General features: G+C 42.1%; 2 protein-coding genes across 8 annotated transcripts in view; both read right to left on the bottom strand.

Annotated features, from left to right (window-relative positions):
- Positions 1-7,110: 7,110 nt before the first annotated feature.
- BBS10 (Bardet-Biedl syndrome 10) lies at positions 7,111-9,372 on the bottom strand. Its single transcript, XM_055809321.1, has 2 exons — positions 9,161-9,372; positions 7,111-9,088 (listed from the first exon to the last, which is right to left on the bottom strand). Exons 1-2 carry the CDS (start codon positions 9,343-9,345, stop codon positions 7,141-7,143), a joined length of 2,133 nt encoding a protein of 710 aa, XP_055665296.1. The 5' UTR covers positions 9,346-9,372; the 3' UTR covers positions 7,111-7,140.
- Positions 9,373-9,954: 582 nt separating this feature from the next.
- OSBPL8 (oxysterol binding protein like 8) overlaps positions 9,955-22,426 on the bottom strand; it is a 92,762-nt gene continuing 80,290 nt past the window's right edge. For all 7 annotated transcript variants that reach the window (XM_055809315.1, XM_055809317.1, XM_055809318.1 and 4 more), the window contains 9 exons: positions 22,283-22,381; positions 20,777-20,874; positions 19,111-19,200; positions 18,393-18,529; positions 17,885-18,070; positions 15,227-15,314; positions 14,728-14,830; positions 14,020-14,125; positions 9,955-13,763 (listed from right to left, as the gene is read on the bottom strand). In XM_055809315.1, the coding sequence (XP_055665290.1) occupies positions 13,628-13,763; positions 14,020-14,125; positions 14,728-14,830; positions 15,227-15,314; positions 17,885-18,070; positions 18,393-18,529; positions 19,111-19,200; positions 20,777-20,874; positions 22,283-22,381 (1,043 nt within the window). In that variant the 3' untranslated portion in view covers positions 9,955-13,627. The remainder of the gene's footprint in view (positions 13,764-14,019; positions 14,126-14,727; positions 14,831-15,226; positions 15,315-17,884; positions 18,071-18,392; positions 18,530-19,110; positions 19,201-20,776; positions 20,875-22,282; positions 22,382-22,426) is intronic.

Below are 22,426 nucleotides of genomic sequence, written 5' to 3'. Positions count from 1 at the left end.
CATGAATGTGGGCAGTATTCCCCAGGCACAAGTAACCACACAAGCTCAAGCCCAGAACCCCTCGCCGCTGAGGCTGGGGAACCAAACACAGTGTTACTGATGACTCCAGCCTGTATCTTGGAAGTACCTAAGGATCAAAGCACATTCCAGAGGCTCAAGCCAGTCAGGGCAAGATGTGCTATCTAAATAAATGTAATCCACACGCAGTAATTTCGGCAGCCACCCCTAGACTCTTTGAGCTTCAGGAACAGAAATGCGAATCGTTGTCTCAGGCTGTTGCAAGTTTACAGCCCACACTGCCTTGGGATCCGCACACAGGCTGTATCCATGGCTCCTAATGCTTTCCGAGGTAGCTACTCTCCCACACCAGCACAGGAGAAAAATCAGTTTCATGGATTTTTTTTTCCCCATTTGTCAACTGTCTTTTGCCACTCTTCTGAGGGCAGAGCAGAACTTAACATACTCTCTTTGCTACTGCATCTCCAGGGAGGGACGTGTGGAAGCTGGGGCCGCTTCTTCCCATTCATGTACCTGAGACTCTATATTCTTCCTTCTACACAACAGCCTTTTTCTAGGGTCTATTCATCATTCAACCCTCATCTTTGCCCCTCTCTTCCTTTGGAACTAGGCTTTCCTATCTCCTGTCTTCTCTTATTCTTGTCCCTCCTTCTCTCCACCCCCACACCACAGAGTTATTACTGTATCACACTTTCTCAGGAGCCCTACAGTCAGGCAGAGAGCAGAAGCAACGAAACAGAAGCAAGCTTCCTTTCTGCTTGATTACAGATTGGTTCCTCGTCATAGATCCAAGCCATGTATCTTCTGCAACACTTACTGATTATGGCCAAGGTGGCAAACTTTTGAAGTAGAAAGGATTCCTAGAATGAAATGGTGCTGATAATACTTGCTATTAACCACCAAGGCTTAAAAAGTGTCCCACTGAAAAATTCTCTACGATGATAAAAACGTCTTAGATTACAGGGCATGTAATTTCCAATACTTGCTGTATTATAAGCACTGGTTGTTTGGCAATGCCACAGACCCCCTCCATTTACCTACATCACAGCTTGCAAGGTTTACTGAGCTGCCAAAATTCATCCATAAACATTACAGTAAGCTGAACTGTATCGCATCTACGCTTGGCATAGTAGGAACCCCTCCCATATGTGACTGGGCAGCTTTCGTTTTTTCCAGCACGTGTCACCAGAGTAAAGCTGGTAAGGAGGCAGCCCAGCAGCATGTTATTTGGGAGATCCAGGACAGGTACAGATTTTTTTTTGCTCCCTGGTTCATATCTCCTTCCAGCTCTCTTAGCAGAGAAGCAGAGAACTGTGCTTCCAGCAGTGAAGCAAGGGGATTGCAAAGAATCTTAGATAAAAGATTAATCATGCAAAACTAAGGTAAAGCAAGGTATCTTTTCTAATTCGATTTCTGGAAACAATTTTACTGCTTTGCGAACATTTTCCATGTAAATCAGCAGGAAGCAGTAGCTCCTTGTAGAGTGAGAGCATTCAGGCTGAATTATGAATGCTAAAACCTGACTTTCACAATGGGAAGTGCTGGGTACTTCTTGCTAAAAAGTGTCTTTCAGCACTGCAGTTCTAAACGTTTTAGATATGTAAGTTATGAAGAAAGGTTCCACATGCACAAAGTCATCACTCACAAAATTAAAGAAGCTGCCCTTTACTTTGTTCTAGGAATTAAAAATCCACTAGTCACACTGAAACAACAGCTTTCTTGAAGCTGCATGTACTAGAAAATCTTAACAGTGAGCCAACAGATGACTGCTGGAGTGCAAGGGCAGAACTACCCCCAGTACCACCAGCATGGCAGAAGGAGCCCTGCGGTGGGGCACTAATCCTCAAGGATTGTGCTTCTAAGAGCAGTACATTAAATACACCTCATGCCAATAAACATCTCCAATAGAGACAACACAGATAACAGATTTTTTTTTTTTTTCAGCACAATGTAATTATTATGTTCTCTTTTTTCAGTACTGTATCGGTAATCAAGAGCCTTGGAGCATTTCTGGTTTTAGGAAACAGAACCCATGCAGTTTATTTGCCCTATGAATATAATCCAGCAGTCTCTACAATGACTTTCATTGCTGCAAAAGCCTAAATGTAATCCTCATACATGATACCAGACACGTATCAAGTCTCACATCAAAATCTCAATGGACGTAACTCTCATCTGGAGCTGCCTTTTCCCCACATACACAGAGAAATCCCTGCCATGTGTTCACTCTGCATTCACATTTTATGGTAATATTTAATCAGATGCTTAGCCTGGAAAACTAAGACACCCACTGAAAGTAGGTCATGATTATTACCGAAAGAACAATCACCATGCTGGATTGTTTTACTGGGAATCTCAAATTAAGAACAGGTTAGAGATTGTTTGGTAAAACACCACCTTCGTAAAAATACCTTAAACGGAAATATTATCTTTTATAGTCAGTTCTGCTGTAGGTGGCTTAGGACACAGACACACAGGAAGCAATATTACCAATGTGCCCTTAATCCCGCACTGAACCAAAGCCTCAGTGTAACAGTTATTTTATCTGCTGTTGATTTAATGAGAAATAAACTATCTGCTGAACCAGCAGGAATGGTTTTCCTAGAGAAAACTACTTTGTATTCTTTTTGTCAGAACTCTTTAAAAAGAGTGCACTGCTCTATCTATCACAGGAATAAGCATCGCTTCTGAAGTCTAGTCTTATATTGAATCACATAATTAAGAAGGAGTTACTATGTATTGAATCTATTACATTTTTGCTATCATTATTTTTAGTTTTGGAATGCTAAAATTATAATTCTTATTCCTGGAAATAAATATTAGCTTCATATTTGCAGAGGGGAGTAATTTGTATAATTCCAGATCCAAACACCTATTTCTAGTCTAAAATGATGCCTTACACAAATTGCTACTGCAGAATTACAATCATTTAATTACAGCCAGCGTATTCCCAAAACTACTGTTTATAAATTCAGTCATTATTCTCTTCATGTGTTCAGTCTTAACAGTTATCATGTGATAAATAGTATAGTAAATAAAACAGGTATTTAATCTTTGGGTTTGCTGGTGACAAAAAAAGAAGTTGCTTAATTTTCAAGATAAACCAAAGAGATTTTTGAAACTAAACACTGAAATAGTTTCTCTCTTGAGATTTAAAATAACCTTGCCAAAAAATACACAAGGGAACAGATTAACCTAAACAAGCATAAAAATAAATTTAGTAATAAAAAAAATTGAAGTCTTTACTGCTAATAGCAGATTTGTTGCATAACAAAAAACAAATTAAGTACAGGCTCAGATAAATGCAATTCTAGTGAGGTCCAGGAGATATATGCAAGTGAAGAATTTAATCTTCCTTAATCTTCTCACATGGTATGATTAATCACCCACCTGTGGACTCCGGAAGGTGACCGTTATAAAGATAATAACAGAAATAACACAAAATTACCAGTTATGCCACTATACAGTTATGCTCATGAACAATACATTGCATTCCCCTACTCCCTCTTGCAAATGTGACTCAGTAGTGTGGGATTTGTGACACAACAATATTCTTTGTTGCGACTGGTTCCTATTAGCTGTACCCTCTATATAGGTGCCAAAAAGGCTAAAGGTCAGTAATCAACTAAGCATGGATGAAAATATAAGGCCATATTTAGGTTGCATAACTTCCACTAAAGGAATTAAGCAGTACTTGTTTGGCAAACAGAGAGCTGGTGTTGTCAGAGATCAACGAGAAGGGCCCGGGAAGGTGCTGAGCAGCACGCTGCTGGGTCAGGCAGTGGGGAACAGAGGCTGTCTCGCTGCAGTCCCAGCGCCTGCAAAAGCCTGTTGAGACTCAACCCCCACCCAAATCAACAAATTAAACTGCAGTGTTCTTGTCACGTAAAGAGATTGTTCCCATTCTCAGGAGCCGTGTGCAGGATGCAGTTTCAATCTAGTCTCACCGTACATTACTACACGTGCATCTTAAGACCTGGGTTTGTTTAAATTTGGGGGGGTGGGGGGGGGAGACTACCTGCCCGCCGTAGATGCGAATCTTCCACCTGACAAATGGGGTTACCTTGCTTAAAATACATCTACACTCCCTGTGGCAGAGGTGAGCACTTTCAAAATAGTCTGATGAATTTTATGTGGGGTAGAATATTGGTTTGCTAAGGGCTGCGGAAAGGACAGTTAAACATCTAGGTTTTTTTAAAACCATTCCTCTAATTTTAGGCTATTAACACCCTGTACTTTACATCGTATTTCCAGTTTGGACCTGAGCGCACACCCATGTCCACAGGTACCAGATTTTCACTTTGTGTAGAGGCCAATCCATACTCAGAAATGAAAAAATAATAGAATAATAACACAAAACAGAAATTAACTCTGGGAAACAATGCAAGAAGAAAAAAGAAAAACCTGTAGGCTTGTACAGCCTTAGTGCATGCCCAAACATACTGCTCCCTGTGACTTGACTGAGAAAACATTCTCCCGAGCTGCCCCAGGTAACTGCTTTGTCCCTTTCACTATGTCAAAAGATCACTCTTAGAGTCATGCCCATGTGACCTATCAAAGGGCAAGCTACATTTATAGTTTTAAAATGTGGGATAGCCACAAGATGTCATGAATAATTGCCTACCTAAGGCTTAGGCACCAACGAGCAGTAAGAGTGTGAGGAGGGTGACTGGCTAACCACAGCCTCTGTGGTTGGGGGCAGCTGCTGAAGTGGGTCAGAAATGTCAGCAGAGGAGAAATGGCACCAACAGCACCTGAGCTGTGGCCCAGAACGCAGACTGTACCTCTTCCCAGGGCTACAAACAGCCTTTCTCTTAAAGGGTTGATGGGACAGCAGCGAACCCAAAATATTTTCTAAGATTAGGTCATGATTACACTTCCAGGCTAATTACTGGAGAAGACTCTTAAAGAAAGAGCTGAATCCAGAAGTAAATCTGCTCTTCTCCCTAAAGACTAAGTTAATGCCTTTTTTTATCTTGAGCTGGTGCACATCTCCTAATGCGCTTAGACTTCAGGACTGGAAACTGAACAGCCATGTCCTGAGCAAGCATCCACCCCAGCAGTCCAGGACAAAGGAGGGACCTCCTTCTCCAAGAAAAAGGTGTGCCAAGTTCTCTTCTCTACACAAAACAGGGAGGGAATTAGTAGTTTGAAAGGGAAAACATATCATTCACAAAATCTGAAAGGACAAGGAATAAAAAAAATATAGTCTCTGACTCAGTGAACCTTCAGACTCGAGAGGTTTCACCAGAAGCAGGTCAGAAAAGGAAGTTTTATGCAACCGTCATTTCAAAATTCTCCCTCGTATCTCTGGCATACAAAAATAAGTTTTGTATACGATACATTTTTTGGACTTTCTTCTTCTCAATAAGAATGATGCAATTTACATCAAACAGCCAGAAGGCCATTCACATAACAAAATATTTTTGGTTTAACCTTTTTTTCAAGAAACTGTAGTAAATCTGAAAGTGTGCAGATATGCACATGGTATACAATTCTGTGAAGTGATACAGCATTCTCTTTATTTTACCAGTGTTTAGCAAGCACCTTGCTTCAGAATACAAAAGCAGCTTCTGCAGACAACCCCCACTGCTGCCAGGCTTCAGGTGCCCTGAGCTGCAGTTGTTAAGACTACCACGAAACAAATCATTCATTTTTTGGCCAGCAAGTTGGTCAGCAGTTGGAAGACAGTATGCAGAAACTTGTTCAAGACCAAAACTGTCTTGGCAGCTCATTACAACGTTGAACTACAGAACCCAAGTGCCTGCTGAAGCACCAGGGCTGGTGGAAGCTCCCGAGCGGCCCTGAGGCTGGCTGGGCAAGCAGGGCACCGGCTCCAAAGCATCAGCTTGTCCACAACAGAGATTCATCTTCGTTCATACTGGACCTTTCACTAAGCAGCTACTGAGAGCATGTGGTAATGGCAAGAATGTGATTTTCCTTTCTCTCCTCCATACTTAATTCTCTCCCACCTCTGCACCCAGCAAAAATGATTCTAAAAAAGAGAGCTACTGGCCCTAGTCCTTCATTAAAGCAATCGCTCTAGTGAACACTGAGTTTCACTGTTTTTCACATGCAGGTGTCTGTAAGAGTGTACTGGCCAAGAAAAAAATTGATTACAATATTTTACATTACCAAGAACATACATAAACTTTCACCAGAAAGTTATAGTCAAACAAAGCATTGCTGCCAAAATGGCTAAAAGAACTTTGGTAGATAGACTCTCCTGAAGAAACTGAAAAAGGGAAAGAAACAGCATAAGTTAATTGGGGGGGGGAAGGAACCAGTTCTGATTTCCAGTTGTCATCATCTCAGGTATAGTAGATAAATATGTTTTATGCCTATGATTTTAAATATCCTCACTAAATTTTATTTAATGGCATATTTTTAAAAAAATCCAGTTATTCCAAGTATTACGCAATACTGGCAATGGCACACAGAGAACCAATGTGGTATCATTATCAGCTGCAGCTGTTCAGTTACTCAAAAACCTCCCCCACCAGACCTGTAGCTTTTAAGACACAGCAAAAAGGGGAGTATGTTGACATCCAGGTGATACTGAACTTAAAGTAAATATTAGAGTGAAAATCCTGGAGCAAATGATCTTCCCTTTCCGGGAAAGAAACCACAACATATGCAAAAGTATTTTTATTTAAAATAACATTCAATCCAGCCTACTATAAAGGCTAGAAAAACCTCTTGCTTGTAACTTGCAAGTTCAGCGGCTCATGTCACACGGGCAACTTTTAAAATGCCAGGAAAGCTAACGACATCTAGCTTGCATAAATACTCAAACCACCAAAACCAGGCAAAATTCACCCCTGGCTAGAATGTACAGAGGATCCTCTGCACGTGGATGGAGATGGCATTGCACATCATCTGCTGTGGAAATCAGCTACATTTCTCATGTTTGAAACTTAAGTCTGTGGTGTTCACAACCCAGTTTTCCACAAACCTCAGCTGGTTAGCCTTTTTCTTCCTTTTCTTCTAAGAGGAAAGAAACATGTCAGGTCTTTGGGCCTAAAAAGGTACCTTTTAGTCTCTAGCAATGAATTTTGACACATGTCCATTTGACAAGACGACACAGGAAAATACGTAATTAAACATTCTTTATTAATGATTTCAGAAGTCATCTTCTGAGTCATAATCCTCAATTTTTTGCAGCGGCCGCTTAATACCAATTATTAAATCTATGGAGAGGAGCTCTGTAACACAATGAAGAACTGAAATGACTAACTGGTATTTGCAATACACCAGTTCTAAGCCTTTCTCATTCACAGGCAGTGGCTGATTTTTTCTGAGCGAATGTATGGCTTTGAGATAGAATTTGGTAAAGCTGTTTTGTTCTGTTGTGTTGTACAAAGACTTGGGAATACTTAGCAAAGCATCGGCAACTACATTAGATATGACTGCCACCTCTGACTGCTCAACCTGTTGTGCATAGTACTGAATATAATAATGTAACAGAATTTCGAAGTAACCTCCGACTGGCAAAACTGATCCTGCTTCTATGAGGGCATCTGAATAATTCTGTGTAATACTTACACAACTCTTTTCATGTTTAGATGGAACTATATTGCAACTTGTTTTCTCTAGGTCTTTGCCAACACCTAGGCGTTCACACACAGTGGCTGTATTAACATTATGCGTTGCCGATACAGCCGTGCTGCAGTTCTTTTGACCGACTACAGGTGAATCACTTCTATGGTCCTCGTGCATGTTGCTCGTATGTTCGCATTTTGCATGCTGTTTCTGTACATTTCTTGAAGAGCCATCTCCTTGACTGGCAACATCGAATTCTTTGATGTGCAAGATAAGATTTGTGGGTATTTGCAAGTCTGTCTGCACCCATGCTGGGTATTCACTTCCCTGCAAATCAGGGTTGACAATTTGTGTCTCTGTTTCATCCCTATATGCTTTCAGTTGGTGTTCAGAAACCTGATTACTGTTACAAGAAATATTTTCTATTACGAGTTGCTTCTGAATAGCTGAAGAATGCCAACTGCAAACATCTAAGGCTTCAATCTGGCTTTCACCTTCTCCTTGGTGTTCCTCCCTCCGATCAACTGTTTTAAATAGCTGCTGCAACATTGTAAATGCCCCTTGTAAAGCAGCAGCATGCTGCTCATTAACACCCTCAACGGGCCCACAAAGAATTAGGCAATGGGGCTGAAAGGCGCACACGCTGGTGAAGCCAATGTGAACACACCTTCTTGATCCGAGCAGCAAGGGCTGGCAAAACGTTGCCACTGCGGTTTCAGTGATTTCTCCATCTGTGTTATCACTGAAAGGCATATAAGGCGACACTCCTGTAATTTCACAGATAAGGGCCACTTCTTCCAACGATAAGCACTCTACCACTGAGACACCGTATAATTTTGCATAGTGGATAACGACCTCCTCTTGCTTCACGCTCGACAGTAACAGCTTAATGCTATTGTGCTGCAAGCGTTTCATTAAGGCTTCCGTCCTCTGCGTGATCCAGCACAGGGAAGCCTGGTACTGGCCCTCGGAGTCGACGACGAACTCGGTGCCGGGGGCCGAGAGGGTGGGCCGGAGGGCCTCGGTGACCAGCACGGCCCGCAGCTCCCCCCCCGCCGGGCAGTAGGCCGCGAAGTCCCTGCAGAGGACGAGCCCGGGCAGGATCCTGGAGCTCGCCACGGGGAGGCCGGCCACGGCGGCGTGCAGCTCCGCGAAGCGGCGGCCCAGGAGGCGCAGCACCTGCGGGCGGGGGCCGGCGGCCGGGGCGCAGCGGCGGCAGTACTCGCTGCAGAGCCGCGCCAACGGCCGCCGCTCGCCCGGCCCCAGCCGCCCGCCCAGGTAGGCCTCCAGCAGCGCCTCCAGCGCGCCCCACTCCGCCTGCCGCCCGCCCAGGGCCCGCAGGTGCCGCCGCAGGCCCCGCGCCACGGCCCGCTCCAGCACCTGCGCCTCGAAGGCCCGCAGCGCCCGCCGCAGGCCGCCGCCGCCCGCCGCCCGCAGGCCGCCCAGCACGCCGGCCAGCAGCACCACGAACGTCTTGGCGCCGTCCCCCGTCGCGGCGCGGTGGCTGCAGGCGCAGGCCGCCATCATCCTGCGGGCACACGGGCGGTTAGGGCGCCGCGCCCCCCGCCCCGGCCCGCCCCCGCCCGCCCCGCCGCGGTACCTGGCCGTCGGCGGCTCCAGGCTGAGCGCCTCCAGCAGGCGCCGCCCGTCCCGCGTGAGCAGCGCCTCGCCGCCGGGCCGCACCAGCAGCGCCCGCCCGCCCCGCGGCCCCAGGGCGCCGCGCACCGCGCCCGCCAGCGCCGCCGCCTCCTGCGCCAGCCGCCCCAGCTCCGGCCGCGCCGCCATGGCGACCGCCGCCCCGCCCCTTCCGCCCGGCGCGCGCACGGGCGCACCGCCCCACGCCGCCGCGCCGTGAGGGAGAGACCCCGGGAGCGGGTGCGGGCTGCGGCAGCCGGGCGGGGGGCAGCCGGCCCGAGCGACCGGGGGGGAGCGGCGCACAGAGCCCAGCGGCGCGGGCACGACCCGTCTTCATTGGGTGCGGCGGCACCGCCGGGCCCGGCTCCCGGCCCCAGCCCGCCCCCGCCGCCCCGTAGCAGTTCAAAAGCCCTCGAGAGCGCGGGAAGGGCGGCGGCCGAGCGGGAACGCGTGGCGCGGCCGGCCCCGTGCGGTGCAGGCACTTCCCCCCCGGCCAAGCGAGAGCCGCTGCCCGCACCGGGCCGGGCCCTGCCCCGAAGGGCAGCGAGTCGAAGCGCTCGGCCCGCGGGGCTGCGGCCGTTTCCGTAATGCCACAACCGACGTGTAGTACAGCTCCATGTGTCAAACACCAGCCCCGCTCCCGGCTCACCGGCCAGAAGAGGGAGAAATGCAGCGTGTTTCGGCAGGTGATTTCTCGCCCCCCTCCCCGAGCCTGACAGGAAAGTCAGTCTTCGCACACAAAAGCCCTCACACAAAAGGTCAGATGTTACATATGGCACAAACTTTGACAACTCTTTACATGTCTCAGAACAGCAAGAAACCCATCAAGAAGGCACTGTTTACAATACTTGAACATCTGCTAAATTTTCTGTGATTTGAGGATACCCTTGAAATAACAATAATTAAAACTTACAGATGTACAGAATCCTTGTTATACGTTATTTACACAAACAGTGGTGAAGCAACAGCCTTTAAGAAACTATGTGAAACATTGAATCCAAAGTCTGTTTTTATAAACAGTCTAGCAAAAAAGAAAATTGCCAAAGGCACAGGAGGGCAGCAAAAAACAAACAAAAAAAGGAAGAAACCACCTTCATTACATTTTATGGGACCCTTCAAATAAATTATGAGGTTTAATTGAGCAGGGGAACAACCAGGCTATACCCTCATTAAGTAACGTCAACTATTTAAAAGGAATCAAGATGTGAAATGCAAGAATCGTCATCTAGTGCTGAAACTGATACTTAATACATTTCACATGGCGTATTTACTTTTTCTTAGCTTAGGTCCTCTTTACCTAACTAGGCAACCTGTACCTAAATGACAAATTAAAGGCTTAGAGTGCATTTGAAAAAAACAAGACCAAACCAAAAGGACAAAACCACGTGGCAACAAATTCTGAAAATATTTCCTGTACAAGAAAAAAAAAACAAAACAAAACAAACAAGATTTGTAAATCAGCTGTGAAAACAAGTGCTGTTTTGAACTTTAAAAACTAGTAGGAGGTCACAGCTCTCAAACACCTGCAAACTGTACAATTAATTTTTATGACTATGTGCAGGCAGAGCTCAGTGTTACGTACGCAATAGTCAAGATCAGCTACACACCATGGCTCAAAAGGACAATGGTGTTGTGCTGAAGAAAAGGCTTCACACGTGCCTGTGACCAGCTGTACTGTAAAAATCAGGCAAGAAATTTCTTTGTTCTACTCACATGAGGGATCATCATAAAAAACCCGGCAAAACAGAAACGACAAGGTTCTCAATGTACTTTTCAAAATTTAAGGTATTACACAGTCAAGCAGAAGTCTGTGATTTTACTTTTTAAAGTTTCACCATATATCCTTTACCTTCCCTAAAACCTCTTTGACAACAGAATTAAACTCAAAAAAATAAGTTGAAAAGGGAAATAAATAAGCACAGGCCTTTTGCCTCCGTTCAAGCCTTTTACTCATCTTGAGCTGAGTATGAATTTCAGATATGGAGTATATGTTTAATCTGACATTGTCCAACACAGCACTGCCAGCCAACTGGCTGGGTCAAATCCACTTACTACCATGCAGTCCACGTAAAAATACATGCAGACTGTGTTATTAACTGATCTTGAATAGAAGTGATCAAAAAAAAACCAAAACCAAAAAAAACCCCAACCAAAACCCCCAACACAAAAGGACAGAAGGATATCTCTCTTTACCAGGGAGATAAAAACTTGTAACTATCAGTCAAGAGTTTCAGCACCACATATTTAGCAGAGTATTATTTTAGGGGATTGAAGTTATTGCCCAAGTTCTCACTCATTTCCTCTTGTATTACTCTCATGTACCAAGTATGTTTAAAGGCTTGTAATGGATTTTAAGACAGGTGAAGATTTGACATCTGAATGCAATAAGGAATGGCCAAAGTCCAGGCTGAGAATATTAAATAAATACTATATTCTGCTTGCTTTATGCCATTTTATACATGGCTAACAACTTCAGCGTCTGTTTGGAGACTTAACTTGGGGTTTGGTTTCTTTTTTTTAATAGGGGGACTTTCTACATTCACAAGTTTTACCTCATCAGCTGTAGATATAACAGAAGTCCAATCAAGTCTGGTCTTGCCTACGTATATAAAAATCACTCTGGTTAAGATACCACATTCCAGAAAATGATTCAAGACCAAACGATGCTAATGGAAAGCTGTAAGAAATAAGCTGAAGTTGACTGCTTAAGCGATAAACTTCTACATAGCTGAAGCCCAAAGAAGGGGAAATGTAAAAAGAGAAGGGGAGGTGTTTGAAGGCATCAGCCACAGCAATATACAAGCTAGACTGATGAACAAGTAAACAGTATTTTCACAAAATACTGGCAAGACTGATGTAGAACAGAAAGGTAGATCACCTGGAGAGTCAGGGAGGCTGCCCAAGGCAGAGGGAATACCGGGCCATGGCAAAAACCCAAATGCGAGCCTGGAACTGTTCCACTGCCCAGAATGGATTTCATTTCTGAGAGAATCCTCTGAAAACAAACTTGGCTGCCCTTTGCATTGTGCTGCTCATCCTCCCGCTGTCTCACCTGCGTTACCAAGAGTACTTTTGCATACTACAGCCCCTTTTTTGACTTAGTATGCTTGACTGGCACACAGAATTCACCAGGTAAACACTGGCACTACTTTTTTTTTTTGCTGGAATTTTACAAGTTCTATACATGCATATATTTCTTCAAATAAAAATATAAGAAACCCTGGTTTTAAATTGAAACTTAAGCTTCACATTAAACTGCATGGCTACAGCATAATGAATACATGCATGTGTGTGTTCTGTTAGGTAGTATATATCGCAGTAAGGAGGAATTTAACAAAGACTTAGGGTTTCACTCCCTTTTGTTTTGGTGTGTGTGCTGTTAGCCATCCCACAGTTTCTGAACACCTTCCTCTTGCAAATGAAAATGTGTGTTTACAAGTGAACTCACTATGGTGCTTGAATTCTGTTCTACATCGTCTCTCTTTTGGGAGGTTCAACTCAAGCTACATAGTAAGCACGCCTCTGCACACAATTTGTTTCAAAAATAAGAAAAGTCCTGGCATCAGCAGTCTGTCCACTTACTGTGACATGGCCATACACAAATGCAAATTCAAAGCTGTAGATCTATCAAGACTTACAAACATACCATAAATCCTTGACATTTGCAATTCATGAGAGAGATTGGACCAAGACAGTACCTTCCTGGGTGCTGTACTGTTAAAAATGTGCTCTGTACAACAGATGCAGGAATGTTTTTATGAAGAATCTGAAGTTTTAAAACTATAAAAATAAAACCATCTGGCTTACAAGCCACTATAGTATTTCAAGATAAAAACTCATATTTCCAAAACAAAGACATTACATTGCAGAATTCCCAAAGACTTCAGCTTTTTACTTGCCAGTTCCTAACACTCGCGATTGTTGTATAATAATGTATTTGTTTGACCTTAAACAAAAGTTTACTTCCAAACACCCAATGCCATTTACAAAAACTGTTGGCTACTTCGAAAGTTCCTTTGTTACAAAAATGGTAAGTTTAAATGTAACAAAGTATGCTCATTTCTCATTCTACCATAACAGGAATCACATCCTACCTACAAGGTCTGACCTCTGAATTTTTAACTTCACCTATTCCAAGGTGGAGATTCATCAGCAGAGCATATGATGTAATATAAAACACAAGGCTGATGTCATATGTCTGCGAGAGAGAGGCACACACCAGAAGCAAGAGTGTACTGGCACTTACATAATTCTTACTTCAACTGGGTAGATGGGAGTATGATTCTGAACCATGAATGCTGAGGCAAAGTTCTGTAAGTTGTTGCTACAGGGCTCTTTTAGATAATATTGCATCATTTAATGTCCAACTTAAAATATGGTCCCCAGTAACAGTTTGATCATTCCAGTTCAGAAAGGCCCTTGTTCATGCTTCCTATTTGAACAAGAAATTAATGACAAGCTGTAGCAGAACCACGAGTAAAATGAAGACATAGTGCTTAAACTGCAAGAAGTGGTAGTCCACAGGTGGTGAATTAGAAGTGACTCTGTTTCGTAGAGCCATAATGTCCCTGTAAGATAGAAAATAATATCCTGTAAGTGACAACCTAGACAATTTGGCATTTTCTAGCATGGTCAGGCTCCCTACAGAAGACAGCTTTTGAGAGAAATTATGAAACATCAATGAGCACTCAACATTTGGGAAGAAGGGTAGTTTAAAGACATCAAGGTTCTAAAACAGAAAGATACATAACAGCCTCCGAGGAAAAAAAAAGCTAGAAAATTAGTATTCCCTAAACCATTTTAAAGCATTTTATTTAGTGCTACCTTTTAATGTCTTCTTGTGTCTCCTTTATAGATTCAATGGCACTCTGCAGTTCACCAAGGTCTGCCCCTTTTTTCCTCATTCTTGTATTATGCTTCAGAAGTTGTGCTAGGAAGACACAAAAGCCAGATGTAATTCACAGAATTGACTGCTAAGTCAAAAAAGGAACAAAGTACTACTGACAAACTAAACCAGTTGCAAAAATGAGGAGAAAGTTTGCTAACTAAGCTTCTACTGAAAACTAAAGCTTTATTTCAGAGTCACCTCTAGCACAGGACAGCAAGTCAAGTCCTTGAAATGTCTTAAAACAGTCACTATATTCTTTAATTTCTGCAAGCATTACCAACAACAAAAATCTGCCTTCTAGCAACATACTGATCTACAAATTAAAATAATTTATGTTGTTTTAAGAAAAGAGTTTACAAACACCATTTCCCCCCCCCCCCCCCAACTAAATATGTGCAGCACTTAAGCCTACCTATGCTACATACTGATGTTTAAGGGGACAGGAAAGTTTGCAATTAAAACCATGACCCATTCTGCTCCTTTGTTTTTCCAGAATGTGCTTCACATTGGATAGAACTGTGGTGTCAAGCATGCATTATTTCATAATACAAACATCGATATAAGAAAAGTATGCGTGACTACAGAACTCTGTTTCACTGTCAAATAAATTCATTATTTCTGTACCCAAATACATCTTTTCCTACCTTCACTCCCAGAGGAATCCTGGTTATCAGGCTCAGGGGATGAGAAACCACACTCTCCTTTCTTCTGACTGGCTGGCTTTCGTTTCATTTTTGGAACACTAACCTACAATTGACAAACTTAGGAATTATTTCCAGATAACCAGACTGAAGCAAAGTGGCACGTTCTAATAGAAATCGTTAAAAGCATGAGATCTAATACAAGTCCAGGTTGAAATTTTTGATGTATAAGCAATCTGAAGTTTGTGCATCTTCCCATTTAAGGGAAAATACACATTAAACTGTTGAGTTCAAGTTTGCATATTTTATATTTCTATCCAAGTCATCTCTACCACATAGGATGCAACACAGAAGTGAAAGACTACGGGACTCAGTAAACTACATTTTTCTAACAGCAGCATTTCCCATTGCTCTCAATGCTTTGATGACCTTTACACACACAACACAACATATATACCAGTCCCTGGATCTTGCTGCATGTGCTAACAGAACTGGAACATACCATTGGTGTCCGATGTCGAACTTTGGTTTGGATGGTGCCATCTTTTTCAAATTGGATCATATCATTCAAAGGGTCCCACGGTCTGGTACTAGACAAAGTAAATATGATTGATTAATACCACAGCAATTTAAAAAAGAAATATTTTCCTGCTCAGAAGCTATTCAGCATGAACAGGTTAAAGCTCTCTCTTCCTACGCAGAAGTCAGACATGGAATAAGTGATCTTGTCTTCCAGCTATAGCCCAGTCCTAACCTGAAGAGCCCAGAGAGCCAAAGAAATAAACTTTTACGTCCAGTTCAAACCCTCAGCCAGCTGGTAAGAGTACAAGCTGTTGTATTAACTAACAATATCACTATGAATTTATCTGGTTAGTGATATTTAGTTGTCAAACATGGAGAGGTTTTCTGCTTAACGTACAGTTACTATTTTACAACTACAGGGAAATTAGGGGATTTTAAAAATTACTATTATTTTTGTACTGCTTTTTTGGTTGTTTTTTTTTCTTTTAAAAGTTGCCTAGGAAACCGCTTAACAATCAGGTACCTCAAACCTGCTTTCAACCCGAAGTAGCTAATGGTAATCAAGGCTGGTTTCAAGAGGCACTAAGGAGCTACACACAGTTTTCTTGTTCTGATTTTTTTAAGAGGCTTTTCCAAGTATAGGTTGATACAGAATTAAGATTAAAAAAAAAAACCAACAAAAAAAAAACAAACCAAAAGACACGTAGCTCACTGGAGAACAACAAGCAGCCAAAGGCAAAGACTGACATCCCCACCAATTACAGCTTTTTCAGATAGAAACTGCAAGTCAGCTGCATGAAGATCATCCTGATGCATAGCTCTAGCGAGAGCAGATTAAGCATGGATTTCCTTTCACCTCCTCCTGTATGCCTTTTAACATGTTTGTAGCCATTTCAGATGTAGAGAATATAGACCTGTATTTACATTTTAGCTTAACCTGACTTGAACTGAATGTCACTGAAGATAATCGGGTTTAGAACTAGGCATTGCTCTCCCAGGTCTTCTGTATTTGTAATCCAGATGCCTAAATCCATAATCCAGATACGTTAGCAAATGCCACAGCTCACTGAACACATCTTTCATAGTAAGCGTAAAAGGCTGCTCTCTACATGGACGGGGTGGTGAGCCAGCATCATATGAAGGATCATACGGAAGGAGACAGAAGTTTCTTCCAGGGACTGCTGACAGCACAGACTGCTTTCTAGCACATAGTAAAATTTCCACAGCACATCCTTGAACCACAGGGCCTCAAGGAGACAAGAAATAATGCATATTAACAAGACAGATTACCCCTTGCAGCTTTAAAACCCAACAGATTTAAAGTGCAGTACTTGCCCTGAATGGTTTTAACACAGGGTTCACCAGTATGGGCAGTCAATTCAGCTGGACTACTCACAACTCTCCCCAAAGGAACAGGCATCTACAGCACTAGAAGGTTCAAACCAAGAGAGGGTGTTTCACAGAGTATTTAGTCTAGTTGGGGAATTGTCTGCTGCAGGATGTTTTGGGTGGTGAAAGTATGCGCAAACTTAAAAGAAAACCAAGGAAATTAATGGAAAATAATTCTGTTGAGAGCTGCTAAATACACAGAATCCCCGCTTGGTTCTAGGAAACCTCCAAGTTGTAAATTTGCTGAGGATATGAAGAGTACTCTGGATTCTTGTACTCTTCGCTATACACACGCTTAGGTCACTTCCCCAGTATTGCTATTCTGGTATAGAAAGGTGAAGGGTTCCCAGGTTTAGCCATGGAAATATACTTGCAGCATCCAAGGCTTCAAAGTTGCTTAATTCCAAGTGTATCATCTTTGGATATTTTACTTCTACAATCCTTGCAATGTAGAAGTGTGCTGGGTATTGAAAAAGAATTGGCAGAATGTTAATGTCCTTGAAAAACCATCAATAGTAAAGGGCTCAGCTCCAAGCTGACTTTTGCAAGCACTGGTGAGAACACTGAATGCATCCCAGCAGTCAGAAAGATGGCCACATCTACCATCTTCCGATTCAGATCATCACAAAAAACGATTCACACTCAGGTGTGCAGGGCATATTTGACAGCCGAGCAGAGCCACATGGTCCCAGCATTAACCACTGCTGTAAACCTGTTATTCACAGAGTTATTCTAACATGTAATAAACCATTAAATAGCTCAGTTCACCTAAGCACAGGCTTTTCCCATTTCCAGACACTAGATTTTCTGATTTCCAGTTGGTATGCTCATATGTACCATATTTTCCAGTCTGGAAAAATCTGTGTAGCTGCTCTGGTCAGGCTGGGGAGGTGGGGAAAGGAGCACAATCCATCCCCAAGAAACACTAGAACACAGGCCAGATTTGTAGAGGCACATAACCATGAAGATAAAAAAGAAAAATTCCATTGCAATAGTTAAATTAAAAATGGTTTGTTGTATTAGCAACCACTGCCTTTTCAACACTAGAAGGGCCAACTCAGTTCAGCTAAAAAAATATGCGTTTTAATTAAAATATATAAACAAGAATATCAAGTAGCATTGCTTATTTCAGGAGTTTGAACTCAGCTATATATCAAAGTTCTTTTGCTTCTTAAACACCAGGAAGAGGCTCAGCAACACTACCAAGCACTTAACAAGCAGTTTTTGTCACAAGCACTTCATAACTCACTCAGCGTATTTGTAGTGCCATTCTCCTGTGACTGAATCCTGATCAAACAGCTTGCACGTCCACTCTTCACCCTTAAGTTTCCTCTCTTTGGCACTCCGTCTCTGAGCTTCTTCCAGGACGTATTTCTCTTGAGTAGCTTCTGTTTGGTCTTTATTATTTATTGCTTTTGTCACTTGCTGCCAAAGCCTGACAAACAAGCAGTATAGAGAGTTACAACCTCGTTGACAGAAATAACTGCAAACATTTCCTTAATTATAGGCTAAGTAAATGGACCAACCTTAAACAGAATATAACTATGCTGTAATACATGTTTTATCAACATTTCCATCAAGACCTCCCATGATTGTGAGGTTTGTAAATAATTATATTGTATTTAACAGTGCTACTTTCTTGTTTTACAGGTCAATATCAGCACACATGGAAAAGAAAGAAATGATAATTTGTTCATAATTTGGAGATGAGTTTTATTTTATCAAAGTAATTATACATGATTCTAAAGTGAACTTACTTCTCTGACTCAAAGTCATCTTGTTCCTCAAACTTCACTGTGTATCTAGGTAATCTACGCTGCTTGATATCAGACGTTGGATTCCAGAATGTCTCCGACACATCTGTCTTCTTGTCACTAATAGTAACTTCACTGTCCTGTAACATACATAATTCAGTTACCTTAGTTGTAATAATCTCAGAGAGTGCCAAAATAACACATTAGGGAGGAATAAGCAATTCTTTTTTTGTAACAAGACTTTGTTTTGTTTTGGATGTATGTAGATAAGAATAATTACATATGCTACATATTCCACTTCTGCACGCTGTGCTAGTTCTAACTTGGAACAGAGGTGCAGCGGAACCATGACCACATTCAAAACCCAGCAGTGCCAGTGTCAACTCACCAGAAATGAAAAAGTTTATACATTTCATGCTGGTGCCATAACAGTTCTTCACAGTACTGACACATACACTAAAAACATTTTGCAAACTGAAATGCGTCTTCTTCATGAACTACTCAAACGTACACAGCTTTTCTATCTTTTAGGAGTTCCAAATAAGACTAAGTTGATTATATACTTTCTTGAGAACTGTCTAACTATGAAGTGATACTTTCTATAAAAGTGGTACTTAACACTTCCTTTAAAAAAAACTTGAGTCCTTTTTGTAACTAAGTGCTATTTTAACCTGTCTCAACTATGAGCCAGAATTATAAAATACCATCCCTCACTACTTACCCAGTGACCCTCCAAAATAGCCAGAACTTCTTTGCCAAGCTTAATTTTCCCTGATATTTGGTTAACGCTGTCATTGTTACCCAAAAAAGGCTGCAAAACAAAAAGAAATGTTTTCAAGTTTATTTTAATAGCAAATTATTTTTGCATTTATGTCAGTGTTAAGGAGAAAAGTGTATTTATGAAATGTGATGCAAACAGCCTTGATGATTCTTAATATTATAACTTACGTCATTTAATGCCCAAAACAAGTCTGATACCACCGTAAGTTGTTCTCCAATATGGTATTTTCTGAAAAGTTTTGCTAAGCAAAAGCATTGTCTAAGAAATGTGTGAAAGAAAACTGAATATATTGCAGAAAACAGTGATACAGTGGAGGACACAATAATTTGCTACACTAATTTCATCACTTTGCCAAGCACCATTTGTTACTGGAGATTAACTCTTGCAGAAGGCAGAACAAAAATGATTGCCAAGAATTTTCTTCAGCCTTTTTGATAGTCTGCACATGTACCCTATGGGCGGATGAGTCAAAATACCAACTAACACAGCCTCCTAACTTTTATGTTTCCCCTATAATTTCTATAATTTCAGCTGAATACTGTTTCCCTCTCCACGTGCACACTTCTTAACTATTTTTTCAGCTTTAAATCAGTTTCTGCCTTAAAGATGGCAAACCTATTTGAGCAGTGCAAGCCATCTATAAGTAGTTTAGAAACCTTTGTTTAGCTTTTGTGAGAATGGAGGTGCTCCTACAGCATGCAAGCTGCTAAAAATAGTCCATGTAAACAGCACTGGCATTAGGCTGATATAAATGTCAGCCAAAGCTTTACGCATCATCTTTACTCGAGGTGTCACGAGCAATTTAAAATTTACCCAGGATGGAAGAGGGGAACCTGCTAAGCTCTCCTCCAAGGGCTTTCCAGGAGTTTAAAAAAGACCCCGAACATTTTCAGAGAATTAAAAATCAACAATGTATGTAACAACAACCACACAAAATACCTGAACCACTGATCATATCACTAAACACTTCCCCTGTTCTTAACTTTCCTAGACACACACTTTTGCCACTGTTTGAGAGAAGACAGACTGCTGCTTTTTCCCCACTAAACCCATGGGAAGCCCAGGCTGGAGCCGGCTCCTGGCAGGACCTGTGGCCCCGTGGGCAGAGGAGCCCCGGCTGGGGCAGGTTTGCTGGCCGGGCTGGTGACCCCGCGGGGGACCCAGGCTGGAGCAGCCTGTGCCTGAAGGGCTGCGCCCCGTGGGAGGGAGCCCAGGCTGGGGCAGGGGCAGAGTGTGAGGAGCCTCCCCCTGCGGAGGAAGGAGCAGCAGAGACAGCGTGGGATGGACCGACCGCAGCCCCCACTGCCCGTCCTCTGCACCGCTGCGGGGAGCGGGGAGGGAAATCGGGAGTAAAACTGAGGCCGGGAAGAAGGGAGGGGTGGGGGGAAGGTGTTTTTTCTTATTTAGATGGTAATAAATTAAACTAATTTCCCCAAGTCGAGTATGTTTTGCCCATGATGGTAATTGCTGAGTGATCTCTCTGTCCTTATCTCTACCCACAAGACTTTCATTACATTTTCTTGCCCCCTGTTGGTTGAGGAGGGAAGTGATAGAGCAGCTTTGGTGGGCACCTGGCATTCAACCAAGGTCAAATCACCACACTAACCTTCAGTTTGAATTCAATTGTTGCACTGTAGCCAGTTTTCTCACAGGTGATGTTGACTGTTCCCCCAAGCTCTAAGGTCATTGTGCCATATAGAATTCCTGCCAAAGAAAAAAAAAAAAGCCAACTAAAGTTAATATTTATAATTGAGCAGACAAAAAGCCTAAGTTCTTTGGGCACAATTCCTACAGTAAACACGTCTGTGCCAAAGGAAAAATCACCTTTTCAGATGACCTTTCCTAACGATAAGCATGATCCTTCTGCCAAGTAAGATAATCCAAACAGAAACAAAAAGATCTAAGTGAATTACAGATAAGCAGGAAAAATGGTTTAAGACATATCTTTGGTAGTGTATGCTGCTGGCTTTAGCAAGGGTTGTATTTAGTTTTATTGGAGATGATTGGAGGAGAGAAGCTTTTGAGGTTAAGACAGGAAAATAACTCTATGACAAAGAGAGCAAACAAAAACTTCACTTGAACAGAAGCAGTATGTACAATCAGACCACAGGTAAAGACAATCATGCACAACCAATGTAAGACAACTCTGATCACCTCCCTAAAGACTTTTGGAAGTACAAAGCTGACAATGCTGACTACACCTTCTTTCCCATGATTACTATCTTTCCCCCTGCAATCCAGCATTTGAAACACTGGATAGATTTTACACACAGTGGATGCATGTGCATGTATGTTTTTTTCACCGCGCACACTCTCCTTCTCCTCATGTTCTTCTACCTTTCTCCCTCTCCATCAGCTTTATTAGTCACACTAGTTCTCCTACTCTTTTGACTTGAATGTATGTACATATATGTTATGTGCTTTTTAATTGTTGAGTATTATTTTTGTCACCAAAGCCATGAAAAAAAATCCAGTATTAAAAATATCCATGAAACGTAAAAAGAGGAGCTTACCAAACTAATGCCAATTTTTTTTAACTGCTAATTGATTTTCATACATCTCAAATGAAGAAAATATTATAGTTGCTGACTATGAGGCTTCTGAAAAAGAATTCTGGCAAGAGTAGATAAACTTGAATAAGTAACAGCTTAAAAATCAGCAATTCTGCAATGTCCTTTGTACTACTGATCTTCCAGAAAATTTTACAAACTATTGTGTAGTTTCCTGTAATGAAACTAAAGGTAAATGGTCATGATTTACAGTCAAATCACACAGTGAGGTGTAGATACTACATTGCCTTTTATGTTTACAAGAGGAAAATACTGGAAAAGCTCAACACTGTTCTTTAAAAAAAGCAACTCAAACAGAAAATTACTGCCAGGTAATGACAGCCATATATATGCTTTTGCTATTTATGAAAAAAATAATCTTTCTGTGCCAAAAAATAGATCATCGCTTAAACAGATGCATTTCTTCTGATAAAATACGCTACAAAAGCTCAGAACACTTTTCTCAGATGACAAACTCTAAACCAACACAGTATACTATTTAGAAATAATAAACTTCTGTTCTCATAAATTTGCCATTTAGAGAATGAAAAAACCCTCACTACCTTTACAATGAGCGTATGGCATTGTCATTACATAGTCTTCTCCCCTATTTAGGAATGTTAGCCGTCCTTCTCCCTCCAGTATGGCAGATAATGAATTCCCTGAAATTCAAAGATAAAAAGTCACATCTCTCACTCTGCAAGACA

Source organism: Falco peregrinus, chromosome 6, assembly GCF_023634155.1.
Source record: "Falco peregrinus isolate bFalPer1 chromosome 6, bFalPer1.pri, whole genome shotgun sequence".
In the NCBI taxonomy this organism is placed as follows: Eukaryota; Metazoa; Chordata; class Aves; order Falconiformes; family Falconidae; genus Falco; species Falco peregrinus.
This window is presented reverse-complemented; position numbering and strand designations above follow the sequence as displayed.